Source organism: Ammodytes marinus (assembly GCF_949987685.1).
Source record: "Ammodytes marinus genome assembly, chromosome: 9".
Lineage (NCBI taxonomy): Eukaryota > Metazoa > Chordata > Actinopteri > Uranoscopiformes > Ammodytidae > Ammodytes > Ammodytes marinus.
The window spans coordinates 16,790,809-16,806,667 of NC_137213.1; the positions used below are offsets into that span (position 1 = coordinate 16,790,809).

At 40.5% G+C, this 15,859-nt stretch overlaps 1 protein-coding gene across 1 annotated transcript; it reads left to right on the plus strand.

Annotated features, from left to right (window-relative positions):
* Positions 1 to 1,153: 1,153 nt before the first annotated feature.
* glula (glutamate-ammonia ligase (glutamine synthase) a) lies at positions 1,154 to 4,993 on the plus strand. The gene is made up of 7 exons (XM_080033530.1): positions 1,154 to 1,281; positions 1,987 to 2,174; positions 2,263 to 2,424; positions 3,201 to 3,347; positions 3,426 to 3,553; positions 3,665 to 3,864; positions 3,972 to 4,993. The coding sequence occupies exons 2-7, from the start codon at positions 2,009 to 2,011 to the stop codon at positions 4,282 to 4,284; spliced, it is 1,116 nt and encodes a 371-aa protein (XP_079889656.1). The 5' UTR covers positions 1,154 to 1,281; positions 1,987 to 2,008; the 3' UTR covers positions 4,285 to 4,993.
* Positions 4,994 to 15,859: the final 10,866 nt, after the last annotated feature.

Here is a 15,859-nt window from a genome sequence, read left to right on the forward strand (position 1 = left end):
CTTTCTTAAGGCTATAGGTCCTTAAACTGACAGCGCTCTCTACTTCCACATCAACACGCCATAGAAAGGAACTATCTTATAGGACATAAAAGTTGAGTTCACCGACAAGGAGAATCTTTTTTTAACAAGCATTGAAGCTGTTATGAACACGTAAGTCTAGCTGTGTCTATCGTGGTACAGTTTCCTACTCCTCATAGTGTGTCCTTTAACTTGATTATACATTTTGTCAATCGAACATTTTAGTAATGAAATACCATGATTAAAAAAAAATAAGTTGCGGAAGCTAATAGCCATGCTAAAACATGACTAGCATAGCTTTAGCAGAGCAGTTAGCTGTGACTGACACCTGGGCCCATAGACATTATAAATTATTGCCTTTATAATGTCTATGCCTGGGCCCAAGTTTGAATTCGTTTTCGCTCCATCTTTTAGATTTTCACGACTGGCTCTGACTTCATAATTTAAATATCGGTTACACAATATGGCTGGCCATCTTTTCTGTAGGGCAGCGTGGGCCTATAAACACAGACAGCAAAAAATTATTTATGCTACAAAATACCTCAAACTACTCAGCCAATTTAAGACAGAGAATAAGAGGTCTCTACATGAATTGTTATTGGTTGTTTAAAGTTGCAAGTTACGTGTAATTTTCTTACGTGGCATCCATGAAAAATCCCAACACCAGGTTACAGTATGTGCTTTAGTGGGATTACATAACCTTCCCATTAATACAATCATTAAAACCAGTACACTCCTGCAGTAACCGGTTTTTACCACAAGGTGGCGTTTTTGACTGTCAGCTACCTGATGGTTTTTGTGCACTGTTGTACATTTTGACCCACGCTGTCCGTCTCGAACAATGAAGCGAGGTACATTTTTAAAAAACAACAAAAATACAAGATGACCAGGCGGCTTCGCACTTCGTTGCTGTTTTGGTTTAATTTAAATTCGTGATGGTCAGCGTCTACAAGACCGAAGATGAGGAGTGCCATAATAGTAGCAGCACACGGTGAGCTCTGTAGGAGGCGTCGCGAGCTCCTGTTTACGGTGTATGCCTGTCCAATGATCAGGCCGCGTGCGCCTTCAGTCACTCTGGAGTAAACACGCGGCCGCGCCTCCGACCAATCATAGACTTGGCATCCCAGTTCCTGCTCTTATAAATGTGCTGGGCTCCGGAGCCACGGTACCGGAGAATGAGAGAGACATTAGCGACACATCATCCAACAAGACACTGGACCTGTCAGTCCTTTAGTTTTTATTTTAATTTCCTCGTTTCGCCAGGTAACTTTTTCTTCTTTCTCCTCATTGTTCTTGTTCTGTGTTGAACTCAACCATAGCGTGGGCTCGTAAGCTACTCACTGCACCAGACTTGTTTCCATTGTTGCAGACATTAGACAATGTAGTATTCCTTCGCTTCACGTGGCTTTAGTGCGAGATGTAATGTGTGTGAAGCGTCTTTCACTTTAGCCTCATGTTCAAACGATGGTTTTAGTTGTGGATGTTAGTTGATGCACATGATGTAAAATTTCCTAGCGCTGGTTGTCAACTGATGTAACCATGACTACAACAACAGGCGTATTGGTAACAGGATGTACAAGAGAGACTTGTTTATTTTACTGACTTTGTTTGACGCCTTGCAGTGTTTGACGCCTTGCAGTGTTTCCATGCGCCGTGCTTTGTCAAATATAATCTCATAGGCGGTGGCATGTGGCTTTTATTATCCTCCTTTGTTTCCAAAATGATGGAGAGGGAGGGAAAAGACTGGAAATGTGCTTTTCTTTTACATCCTCAACGTGTTTTTCTACCCTTCTGCTTTCTGGAAGAAGAGACAATGGTGTTGTTTTTGTGTGTGTGTGTGTGTGTGTGTGTGTGTGTGTGTGTGTGTGGGGGGGGGGGTTCTTTATGCACGCCACCTCTTGGTTATATAACACGTGATCCAGTGCAGTGCGCACCGTGGTCTCATACCTACTCTCCTCTTCTCCTCAGGTGTGTTATAGTAGGAAATAAGATGGCCACGTCTGAGAGCGCCACGTTGAGTAAAGCTGTCAAGCAGCAGTACATGGATCTCCCTCAGGGGGATAAGGTCCAAGCCATGTACATTTGGATTGATGGAACTGGAGAGGGGCTCCGTTGTAAAACCAGGACCCTGGATTTCGAGCCCAAAAGTCTTGAAGGTAAGAAGCATCCTGAATCTAACAAACGTTTTCCCTCGGTCACCCAAACTCCTACAGTGTTAATACAGCTGTCCTCCTCCTCTTGTAGATCTACCCGAGTGGAACTTTGATGGCTCCAGTACCTACCAGGCTGAGGGCTCCAACAGCGACATGTATTTGATTCCCTCTGCCATCTTCCGGGATCCATTCCGTAAAGACCCCAACAAGCTGGTGCTGTGTGAAGTGCAGAAGTACAACGGCAAACCTGCAGGTAAAGAAGAGGCTCTGGATCTCTATAGTGGTTACACATTGAAAAATGTTCAACAGAACAGAAATGGTAACCATGTTGTATTGTATGACTAATCAAGATGCTGTTATTGAAGTAGGTCTAATCAAGCAGACTTAATTGGTCTGTCAGTGCATGCTTTTCCTTTTTTTTTAAAGGGAGGGATGAGGAATGTTTCATGCTCAAGAGTTGACTCTGAGTAATTTTGGTTATTTTATTGTAAATAAAAAATAAAAAAAAACATAAAAGGGGAGCCTCCCTTTGTGCACCCTCCTCCAAATTATTCAAATATTGAAGTATTAAAACATGGTTTTCCATACTTTTCATGTAAAAACTAAATATATGTTTATACCATGGCACATGTGCTCTGACATGCGTGCACTAATTTGCACAATTGTGCAATCATTCATGCTCATGTGCAGGCATGTAAAAAATAATAGCTTGGTCGGTAAAGATGCAAGGTTACAGCAAAATGAGCCCAGGAACGGAAATGATGAAACACAAATTAGTTTACAGTTTCATCTCATGTCACATTATTAATTGCAATATTCTGGGGGGGGGGGGGGTCCCATACTGGCCTAGTGCTCTGGGATCCTAAAGCAATTAAGTGGTTGCATAACTTCCACAGAGACCAAAGCAATTGAAAATGTATAAGGCCCTTTTCTATTGGGACGACTCTACTTTCCAAAAATGGCTCAGGTATCTGGACTTGACTGTTATGGTGTTAGTTTTTGACATCTGACTTTTCCCTCCCTCTTCAGAAACCAACCTGCGTGTGACCTGTAAAAAGGTGATGGAGATGGTGCAGGACCAGATTCCCTGGTTCGGCATGGAGCAGGAGTATACCATTCTGGGCACAGACGGACACCCCTTTGGCTGGCCATCTAATGGATTCCCTGGACCACAAGGTCAGCGACTAGTTTAAAGTTATCTATTGCTGTGAATCAATGTCTGGATGGGATGTTTAACTCTTAACTTGTTTACAGGTCCTTACTACTGTGGTGTGGGAGCTGACAAAGCCTATGGCAGAGATATAGTGGAGGCCCATTACAGGGCTTGTCTGTATGCTGGAGTCATGATTTGTGGCACAAATGCAGAAGTGATGCCTGCTCAGGTAAGAAAAAAAAAAAAAAAAAAGCTCATCCGTGTTAGGACGCTTTTACTTATTATAAATAGTCAGCTAAAAATGTAACTCGTGGCTTATAATATAACTCTTTGTGTGCAGTGGGAGTTCCAGGTTGGACCTTGTGAAGGGATCAACATGGGTGATCATCTCTGGGTGGCCCGTTTCCTTCTGCACCGCGTCTGTGAAGACTTTGGTGTCATTGCCTCATTTGACCCCAAGCCAATCCCTGGGAACTGGAACGGTGCTGGCTGCCATACAAACTTCAGCACAAAAGAGATGAGGGAAGAGGGTGGATTAAAGTGAGTGTCAAAAGCATTTTTTTTTTTTTTTACAGGTTGACACGGTGGATCTATTAACGTTGTGTTATGGCATGAATTATTTCTAATCTTGACATGTCTGCTTACAGAGCAATCGAGGATTCCATTGAGAAGCTTGGGAAGAGGCACAGCTATCACATCCGGGCCTATGACCCTAAAGGGGGCCTGGACAATGCCCGCCGTCTCACCGGCCACCACGAAACCTCAAACATCCACGAGTTCTCCGCAGGTGTGGCCAACCGCGGCGCAAGCATTCGCATTCCCCGTAGCGTGGGCCAGGAGAAGAAGGGCTACTTCGAGGACCGCCGCCCATCGGCTAACTGCGACCCGTACGGAGTGACGGAGGCCATGATCCGCACCTGTCTGCTGAGCGAGGAGGGAGATGAACCTGCGGAATACTAAACAATTCATAGACTTGACTCCCACTGCCCTGTTGACTTTCTTTTCTTTCAACTAGTACTGTATTTTTATTTCTCTCTCCCTCTTGAGATGATTTTTAACCCGCATTTTAATGGTTTAAAGTTGGCTGGTCAACTTGAAGCATGACACCCTAATGATACCTTCGGTAGGAGTAAGCTGGTAATGGCAGGGTACGTCTTTCCCCATCGTCTTTAGAAGGGATCGACTTTTGTAACGCTGTTTTATAGCCAATGTCATACCTTTCCCCTTTGTCTGTTGGTGACTAAAATAAACTAAAGCACATGGACACTGAAAAGAGTAGAGCTGCTAAGGCTGGGCAGCATGTGTAACTTAATAAACTGGCTAGTTCATGTACTGTTAAAAAAATGTTGACCTGCTTTTCCACGATCCAGTCTTTAATGTTACTAATTCTTTGACTTTATCAAGTGTCTATTTTTAAATGGCAAAGTTTGATGTCTTCAGATTGACACACTGGGTCAAATTGTATGGTACACGTTGTAGATGTCTGTGCCCAGACGTATGTTGTTCAAATGTCGTTGATCTGTCCATAATGCCATTTGTAGATTTCCTCAAGGAGTTTTATCCTTTTGTTAACTGAGATGTTGTAATGCACCTGATTTGGTAAAACATCACGTTTACTGAACCTGGTGGTTTTTATTGATGCATTTAAAACTTTTATTTTTTATCACAACACTGCTGTATGACTCTTGACTCTAAAGGAACAGTTTGACATTTGGGGGAAACATGTGTACTTGCTGAGAGTTTCAGGTAGATAATGGATACTCTCTTCAGAAAAGGCTACAGCTTAGTATCTAATGTCAAACTCTTGCTTTAACATGGTGATGGGCAGGGATTGCACTATGCTTTCCCAGCTGCTAAGTGAACACATCAGCTTCTCATGGGTTTCACCATGTGTACACTTGAGGAAAAACACTGGAGCTCAAAACATAATCGACACATGAATTAATTTATCCCATCAAGGTCCAGTGCTTATTTCTTACAACTTGGTCTGAAAACTGGGTTATCCCATGAACATCATGATTTATTAACAGGACTTAGTTGGCTTCAGGAACAGTTGAGGGCCGATCTGTAGTCTAAAATATTAACGCTAACATTTATAAAAGGTGGTGAAACCGGCAGTAAACTCACAGAAACGCAGCACAATCAAGTACATCTAAAGGGAACTTGAAACCTAAAGTCTACCTTGAATGGGCATCTTTTTTGTCAGTCTTGGCAGGTGCTCAACAGTACTTTTGTTGTGGCTGGTTTCAATGATTTCGTGGGAAGTGACTGACTAAGCACTCACAAAACAGCATTCTATTCCTTCACCCCAAGGCCAATATGCCGAGTCTGGCTGAACAACAAAACCACACAAGGCATGTAGATGACAAACACATTTATCTTCCTGTGTAAAGTTTAGATTGTAGCTGTATGGGACTTTTTGATTGTCAATTTCTACTAAAAAGAGCACATCAAGACAGAACATATTTTTGGTTGAAGTTCTGACCTTTTGTTTTCCAATTTAAAGCAAATCGTTAACTGTCAATGTCAAGATTTCCAAAATGCCAAAGCATATTTATAGAGCCTGCACATGTTTCTGATCAAGCTTTGAAGTTTGAAAACATTTGTGCAAACTCAGCAGTATTGAGGTCAAATGTTGTCTGTGGGAAAGAGAGATTTAAGAGTCATACCTCTACAGATAAACTGTATAGTCAGCGAAGCAAGTATTTGTCCCCCTAGCTGAAAGGACAAGGAGCCGCATGACACGTGAAGGACTCAACATTCTCATTTCACGGGACATAAACATTTACTTCTCGTGTACTCTCTGAACTTAAGGGAAGGGCAACTAACGTTTGCTTTGAGACCTTTCCCCCATATCCCAACTGCCCTCACAACAGCATGTGAGTGAGCTCACTGATTGGTGTTGCCAAGAAAAAAGTTAACCAATCATAAAGCCGGGGGGGGGGGGAACGTTCAGTCCTGTTTCAGCGGATGTGGGCTGGACAGGAGCCAGCACATGTTCTCTCACTTTGTTTTGGTCGTTTTTTGGTCTTTTTTTTTGGTTTCCATATCTGCAGACTCTCCACCCTCTTTAGACTGTGTTTGTTTTGTGCTTGCCCCTGCAGGGTTTGTAGAGTTCTTGCAAAAGTAAACCCCTCTGTGGTACAGAATGCAAAGTCTAAAAAACGTGTCATGTAACAACAAAAGGCGAAAACTGGCTCAAAAAAACTTTAGTTCTATCTTCACACACAATCTGCCACAAGGAATAGTGGTGAAAATGCAAAGTTAAACACACTCCCAGTCTTAACTGCTATGCACCAATACTGAGACCCTGACAAAGATGACCCACATCCAAACAGCTCTGAACACTGACCGCACAATTACAGGGGAGCCCACACACTAAATTATTCCCAGTAAAACTTCCTACATTCACAGAGGCACACAGAGACACCGTACTCCTTTCCCCACCCACGCCAAACTGTGCCAATAGTTTTTTAATACCCCTTTGGGCATGTGAATAGTCAAAACAATACCAGAGGGCAACATTTCAAGGGAGGTGCATGCCTCGAATGTTTCCTCTCACTATGTAAATATATTTGACTGCCTATACGGATAGGTTGTATTCAGCTCTTGCTTCCTCTTATTCTACACTTGACAGTGGTAATGCTGTGCAGGATGTGGAGGAGTGAACCACCTCGCTGCGAACTGTGAAAAGAACCTAATGACATTCAGTCAATCCCTTCCACTTACTTTGCTTTTTGGGAGCTCAATAAGGGGGGTTTCAATTTGCATGCAGGAAACCAAACCACCTTCCGCCTGGGAAGCTCAAACGAAGGGAAGACACTGGACAAAGGATGGAGAGAGAGAGAGAGATGCTGCCCTGTTGCTATGACAACCACCAGCATGTTCAGACTGGATCGTGGTGGTTCTTGTTGGAAAAAAAAGATTATGTTATGTAAGGAGGGGAAAAAAAACATGAAATGGGGTCTAATAAATGGAGCTGCACAATAACCCCCCTGGCAAAACACACTGTTAAGATGCTAGTCAGAAAGCATGTAATCGACTGGCAGCAAGCCATGCAACTACAAGTGTGCATGTGGCACACTTTATTTACATATAATTCAAAATAATGTCTGACACTTTGGTATTTGTTGATGTAATGTAAAATAGCATGTGGAGCTGCAATAAAAAAAACAAAGGTTTCAAATGTTGTCGCTTTGCTGTCAGTGCATGTGAAATGTGAATCTCCTCACTTGTGCTGTGTCGTTGTATAACACATGATACTAGTTCAAACCAGTACTGGCTTCTTTTTTTTTACAATGCGCAACAGAAAAGGGGAACCCTGCATTAGAGCTAGTCTCAGGAAGGATGGGGAATGATGACAGTTTGTAAAACAGTTGAGAAATTATAAAAAGGCGCTTTCTGTGTTGTGCCAAATGCTGCTTTAGATAACAGCAAGAAATGTAGGAGAAATGTCGGAGGAGGACACATTCATCTTGTTTACTTGGCAAGAAGTGTTTATAATCCTAATAAAGAGAAAAATTATTAATTGTCTGCATAACAAAATTGGTGACACAAACATTACTGTTGTGGATTCCATCAACAACCAAATCTTGTTTTCTGAGAACAACTTTGACCTCTCTGGTAGATCCCTTTCCCACACATGAACATCATATTCACTCCCACACAAGGGGAAGCTGATCACACAAGACACATGTCAGCACAGCAATGTCTTCTATGAATAACAAGATGCAGCGTGTTTAAATCCATGGAACGGCCAGACATTCAAGCTGTTATGTATTTTCCCATAGATGGATGCTTTTCTCTGACCTTAAAAAAAATTCTGATTGGCTGAGCACTGTGGTGTGATTGGCTTGACACCAGAAGTCCTTTAGCCACTCACGCTTACCTGCTCCACGATTGGTTACTTACGCCATTAGGTATATGACACAGTGACACAGTTTTGACTTTACTGCTGCAGCAAGCGCAGTCACAGTAAATGTGCCTTTGTTCTATGAGACAGCAGATAGATAGTCAGAGCAGAGGCAGAGCAGCACACTTGCAATTTCCCAAAGGTGAAATTACAAGAAAAGGAAAGTAAAATTTTATGGAAAATAATGATTTATCATCTGAAAACATGCTTTTGTATTCTGCTTTTGCAAGTAAGATTGCAATAAATGTGGAATAATAAATAATAATACATCTATTCAGTTATTTATAAACCAAAGTCATTTCCACATTTGAAGCATGAAGATCAAACAGTTTACACTCACACGTCTTGAATAGCTGGCATATAGCAAATGGGGAGATGTCAGAACTCTTTCAGCACCAAATTCACAAGATGTGCTCCCCTTCCCCGAAAGCTTCCTGCTGCTCTATCTGCAGGGGCTGTCCTGACTTTGACTCGCAAAACAAAGGATGATTAGCAGAAAAAAAAATGTCCTGGTAGAAACTTTAGGATGACAACAAGAACACTTTGTCCTTATGTTTGTCAAATAAAACAGTGTCCGGTCAAATGTAAAAACAGATTTAAAATTAAACTTGATTTCTTTGTCCGGGGACACTTGATCACTTCAGAAGCAGACAGTATAAATATAAAACATCCAAAAAACAGAAAGTAGAAATATTTGGAGAGCAAATGCTCAGACTACTAAACCATGAACAATATGAAAAGGCATTGAATCATTTAACATGGTTACTGAAAGATTGACTGGAAGATGATCCTGTAAAACTTGGTGAAAATCGAGCTTTCTTTAATTTGTTTAATTAAAAAAAGTGTTTGATTTCAAAATGTGGTAAGATAATATTTGAGCCTTAATGTATGAGCATAAGGTTAATTGCACATTGGGGATTTCAGCAGTAAAGAAAAGTCATATGCATGCTGCAAACAGCTGCCTCTCACATGGCAACCATTATAAGGCCATGGTTTTGGGTCAAACTCAGTAGCAAGTGGACACACATAATGAACAACACCACCGTGACATGAGTCAGCCATAAATTCCTGCACACAAGAACCGCCTTCTCTCTGTTACACCCACACTCCGTCTTTCACCGCTGTAATTAAAGTATCTTGACATCACGGCAACAATTGGGCAACGTACTGTTGGTGCACCTTGTGCGTCATGTAAAATACTCCGGTAACCCTCAGGCTTACCAAAGAAAAAAGGCAACGGGATTAACAGGAGTCACATACTTATGGGGCAGAGGTGGAAGAAGAACATAGATCCTTTACTTGTCTAAAAGTATCAATACATTCATGTAGAAAAGCATGTACATGAGTAAAACACACTTGAAATTATGTTTAAGTAAAACAACAGAAGTATTCTTAGCTGAATGTACCTAAAGTATGAAAAGTAAAAAATAAAATAAAAACGCTTTAAAAAACTACAGCACTGTAGCCTTTCCCAAGAAAACAGGTTGCCTTTACTGCTCCATTGTTTCCCAACACAGTGGTTTGGTACATTAGAACAATTACAAGACAAATCTCAGATGATAATTGATGTGAGAGAGAAGAAAAAACAAAGTTTTACGACCCAAGTGTCTTATTTTTTCCCCCAAATAATTGTCTTTTTGTCTTGACATGACAAGGGGGCCAAACTGGACACAGCTTCTTTGTTAAGTGCCACAAGTGAAAAAGGTTGAAATACTCTGGTTTAATCTTTAACAGTGTATTGTATATTTTAACTTTTATTAATTGTATAAGTGACCTATAGCTAAGTTGTCAGATGCATGTGTGTTTTGGCTGAGGTGGAGGTAGTGAGGCAGATGAGTAAAACTTATCAAATTAGACAGTCACATGCTAGAGTGTGTGTGTGTGTGTGTGTGTGTGTGTGTGTGTGTGTGTGTGTGTGTGTGTGTGTGTGTGTGTGTGTGTGTGTGTGTGTGTGTGTGTGTGTGTGTGTGTGTGTGTGATGGGGGTTTATCGCTGCTTTGGTATCAGAAGTAAACAATAATAAAAAATAGGATGAATTAACTTTTACATGTGTGTCATGAGACATATTTCCACACTTCCTCTGGCTATTGCTTTGTGCTCTTCCATCAGATCTGTGTTAAACTTAAACTGACCCGGATCCTATTTTACACCTTTTTTTAATATACAAGCACTCGTCTCTGCAAGGAAACTATCTTTGTGTGCTTTTTTATCTAGCATTTGCTTTAGCACTTCCTTTGTTTGGTCTTTGCTGGCTGGCTGATCCTGCCTGTCAGTAATTGCTGCTGTGCAAATGTTACGTCATAGCAAAAAAGTCTTGACGATGTATTGAGTACGAATATACACACATATCATTGTGTCTCACAAGGGAGTGTGTGGCTTAATAAGGGATCATTGTGAACTGTCCATTCGTCTTAAGGGAAAATGGCACAGCCAGCCAAGCAAGGGGCGAGTGGATCAGGTAACCTTTGAGTGGGAAAATATATAGTCCATGCCAAAAAACATTTAGGGCTTAATTTCAAGACCTGACCGGATATGATTAAATTGGTTGTGTAGAATGTAGCTACAAAACGATTTAAATCGGAAATCTTCCGCAGGGAGTACATCGACTTTCCGCTCAAGGGATGCTTACTCAGTAGATCTGCCTATTAATGTTTCATATCCCTCTGGTCTTGCTTACGTAGCCCACACAAACATGTACGTGCCCAGTCAGAGATCTTCCCTGTTTTTCGCCACGTAAGCGTTGCCATGTCTGAACGTACAAGTCATAAGGAGTTTTCGGCTAATCTTAATTCTAACAATCAGTTAATGAAGTTAATGTAGTGACATAACAACACAGCCATTTGTGTTCTCTCTCAGGGGCAGCTCCGATTTGCTTTCTTACATGTTTGTTTCACTTAATATTTTTAAAGCTGTCTTTTTCACACACAGTATTTTATTCATCAAAACCATAGCATGAAGAAACATATTACAAATACTGGACACAACCTCCTTAATACAATATTAGTGTAAATATACACGTGTACACTTTACATGCCATGGTGCTGCTTTCCATTAGCACAGAGAAAAACAAGAAGAAACAATTACATGGATTTACCACCAATAACATCAGCTGTCAACACATATTTATGGAGGTAATCTACTAATGGTCTCCTCATTTAGCCTTGTTAACAATTCAATATCTTTTTTAAACTATGTCACCTTACTTAATGATTGATAAAGAAAAACATAATAACAGGAATCAACTAAACAGGAATTGAGGAAATTGTAATACACTTAATAATAATAAATAAAATATAATACACTTAATCATTTACTCTATTATGAACGGTACTGACAGGTGTTAGAACTTTAATTTTCAGGTCTACAAAATGCAACACGTTGCATTGAGAAAGTCATACTTTTATTTTTTGTCTCATTCTGGGAATTTAAAAGGGGGACTACATATATAGTGGATTCTACGGTATCCCATAGGGGTCACCACAAATGCAAAATCCACAATGGAAGTGAGCAGGGGTCCGACTATATTATTGGTCCAGGTTGGTGCAGGGGAGTTTTAATGCCGACAAACGGGCCAAAAGTTTGAAGAAGACAGAAGATCGAGGAGTTTGAAATAGGGTAAGTACAACTTTGTGGCTAGATAACTGTGATTAATCTCGCTATGTGACTGTCACTAATGAGCATTTGTTATATTGTTTTTGCATTCGTGTTGTGGCTTTTTGTGTTGTGCTGTGACTTTTGTAGTTGTTGTGACCCTTCTCGGCCACCAAACCTTCCACACTCACTAGAATAAAATGACAATATGGTGCAGTCCTTGGTAAACACGGGGTGATGTAGTGATCCTTTAAAAGTGTGTTATCGTCACACAAAAGTGGTTCAGCCGAAGCTCTGTCGGATGTAGAAAATGGCACTAAATGTTATTCACAATACGTGTAGATGTAAAAGATGTCTGAGCTACAGTGATGTTCTGTCAATGATCAGCATACTTGTCCTCTTATGTACTTCCTGCTGACTTATATTGCATTTTTTTCTGTCTTCTTCAGAGAATATGAGGAAATAAAAGCAAATGAAAAATGTTACTGGGACACCAGGGAACAAACGCACACAAACAATCCTGGAACTCAAACTGTTCTTTTTGTTTTTCAAATAAACTAAAAAAATCTAGAATAGAGTTTGAAAAAGCTGATGGACTCAGGATTTCTTCTGTCACAGCTCATGGCTTTTAAGACAGGGCTGAACACTGTGCCTAAGACAAACAACAACCTGGTTAAATTGGTGAAAGTGCATTTCCTAAGGCCCAGAGAATGGCTCATGGGACAGAGAGTCAAAACTGCTTTGTCTTTCTTTGTTCATCCATCCATGTGTTTCTAGTCCTGACTAGCTAAGACAGGAGAACCCCGTTTGTAGTTTCCCTATTGAACATCTCTCGCTTCTGTTTATAGGCCTAACAAAGGGAATGCTTATTCTTCCAGGATTCCTGTTGACCCGATTGTCACCTCCCTTTAAGCATACAGGCACAGGCAAGCATGAAAGCCCCAACGCACACTCTGGCAACTTGAAACCTGGCCAAATTGGGCGGAGCTTTCAAAGAAATTAATTAAAGGTAGTCAAAAACTGAAGGGGTCAAACAACAATGTCAAAGTGTTTCTTATTCACAAAAGTACATTATACCTGACGGGATTCCTGATAAAGCAAAACACAGAGATTTTGCCATGTATTAATTTAATCTTGGTTCTGTTTGTTTTGGCCTTAAGACGCAGATGTGGCAGGTTAATGTTACATAAGATGAATGTCTGTACATGATGTGGCTTTGTATTGTTAAAGGGATTCAATGTTCGTCAAAGAAAGGCAAGAATTTAAAGCAATAGGTTTAAACACATTAAAAGTGGAGTGATCGATTCTGGAGAATTGTTGTTGTCATACCTTTTTGTCAAAATCATTGAATATCTCCTCTCGGTCTGCTACCTATGTGTGCGCTGAAAAAATATCTGGTAGTAATACACAGCATAGGCTCTGTAAAAGGGTATGTTGCTAACAACGGTGGGCCCCCTTTCTTCCGATCTACTCTTTCCCTGTGTTCCGAATCGCATACCCTCCTTTTTTCTATTCTACATACCACATCTGACGATAAAAATAATCTAGTTAGGATGCAGTAGGCATACTTTTGGGACATACTTTATCTTATTTATTTCATCATATCATTGCTTGATCTTGCCTGTTGCTTTTATATATCCGTTGCATCCATGGTCGCATCCCCGTTTATTTTCATATGAAGGCTCCATCGATGTGTAGGATGCTGTTTTCAACACTAAAAATCTCGGCTGGATGTAGTAGACTTCTGGGTATTTCTAACCATCCTAAATCTGGCCACAAGTATCTACCACACTAAATATGTATATTATATAGTATGGGTATTGGAATGAAGGGTTTGTTTACTGTGGAAGAAGGTTTTTTTTGTTGAGGAAAACTTCACTATAGTCCCATATGAAAACAAATCTTTACTTAGTTTCAAAAGAGAATACAAATGATTATGGTCAGCATTCATGCATGGAGAGAAGACCAGAGCATCCTACTCAGAGCAATGCCAGGGTCTTGTCTGAGTTGTATACACAAAATGAGCTGCTTTATACAGAATGGTTGACATGGTCAGATAGGTAGAATAACAATGGAACAATCAAGTTTGGTTCTTGATGACATAAATGCTGATCTGAGTCTGGGAGCTTCCAGGATGGCCCACTCCTAGGGTGTCAGCCCCCATCAGACTGATTTAATTACAATAGAAACTCCAGACAGGATACATCAGTAGTCAAGATAAGAGAAAATACACTTCATACAATGATCAAACAATGAATGTAGAGACAAGAATTAAACTATTCAATATAAAAGTGGCTTCCACATTACATACCCATTTAAAGAGCTTAGGTTGTGTATTAACACCAGATTTTTCATCAGCGCATTCACATTAGGCTACAGACAGGTAGCGAATATTCACTGGCTTTGACGAAAAGTGATTTTGACAACAAGCATTCTCCAGAATCACTGACTCCATTAAGTTCTGTTGTAAAGGATTTTATTTATTCATGTCATTAACTTGCGACCCTTTCCCTTCACCAATTGCATCATGCTTTCTCTCTTAATGGATCTAACATGCTATTGATAAGTCCACCAGTTTGGTCCTCACTGAAATATCTCAAAATACCTTTGGAGTTGGAGGGCTAGCCTTGATGCTTTATGCAAACAGTTATTGTCCATAGATGGTATATTGTAATGACATTTGGTATCCCCCAACTTCATATAGCAACAAACTCCCCTTTAAGATTATTATTGTGGCTTTGATTTCATGGATGGGAAACAAAAGCAGTGACAGTGCTCCACCCCCATTAGTCCTGCTATGGTGGACACTTCAGTAAGATAAACCAGTCAGGGTCAGAAAGAGTGTCTGAACCCCAGATAACCCTGTGGTGTATACATGCGATAAAATTACATCTGTAATGCTTAGATAAGCATTGATTACAGTAATAAACATATTTTCTGCTCTGCTCTGCACCTGCGCTAACTTGTTGCCGGTCACAGGTGATGGTGACCCACACTGAGTTTATGTAATCTCCAGGATTTATGGCCTCATAGTGTATGTTTGATTGTGTGCGCTACAACGACACATGAGCAGATTGTACATTCACTGTGAGGCGTGTAGAGCACAGAGACCCTGTGTTTAAAGCTGCAGGATTGTTTACCCATTCACATACTGTAATTGGCATGACCCTGGCCATTCATTTTTGCATAATGCATGAAAACTCCACTGTTCTGTAATGACCCATGTGTGAGACGCCATAAAAGGACAGAGCATGCACAGTGGTTATGATTCGATAATTACATAATGATTACATTCTGAAAGCAGCAGGATCTAGTAAAGACTTTCACAATTACTGTGAAGATTATTTGTCTTATCTTTTCTGTTTTTGAGCTTTTGTCCACATGTGTTGTTTATCTCTCAATTCAATCTTGATATGTCTGAAATAAATTGAATCAAATCAAATCAAATCAAAATCTAAGTTTCCATTTGGAACGGCTTACAGCTTCTGAAATTTAAAGGTAAAATGTTTTAAACATGAAGGTCATTCTTTTAGCCATGGTATAGTATAACTCAGCATTGAAAACAGTTAATCAACAGATCAAAATGTCAGTGTGTTCAAACTTAAGTTATTTTAAGACTAATTACGCTCCCATCAGCTGCAACAGGCTAACAAACTCAACTAAAGATGGTTAACATAGGAAACATTCTACATGATAAACATCAGACTGGAATAGTCATTTTGAGCATTTGGCAGGCTTACGTCAGCACATGAGGTAGTGTTGTCCTAAAGGTAAAACTGGCTCAGTTGCTAATCTTTGTTCCCATCAAAGACTGATTTAAATCACAGGCACAAACTGGTTTGCTGTTTTTGCGTTCCAACTGGGTAGGTGTTGGTAGGTGTGTGTACGAGTAAGAAAATTAACCCAGTCAGACAAAAGCTGAGTCCACACACACACACACACACACACACACACACACACACACACACACACACACACACACACACACACACACCAACAACAACATGCTGGCATGCCAGCGCAGTCGTGCAA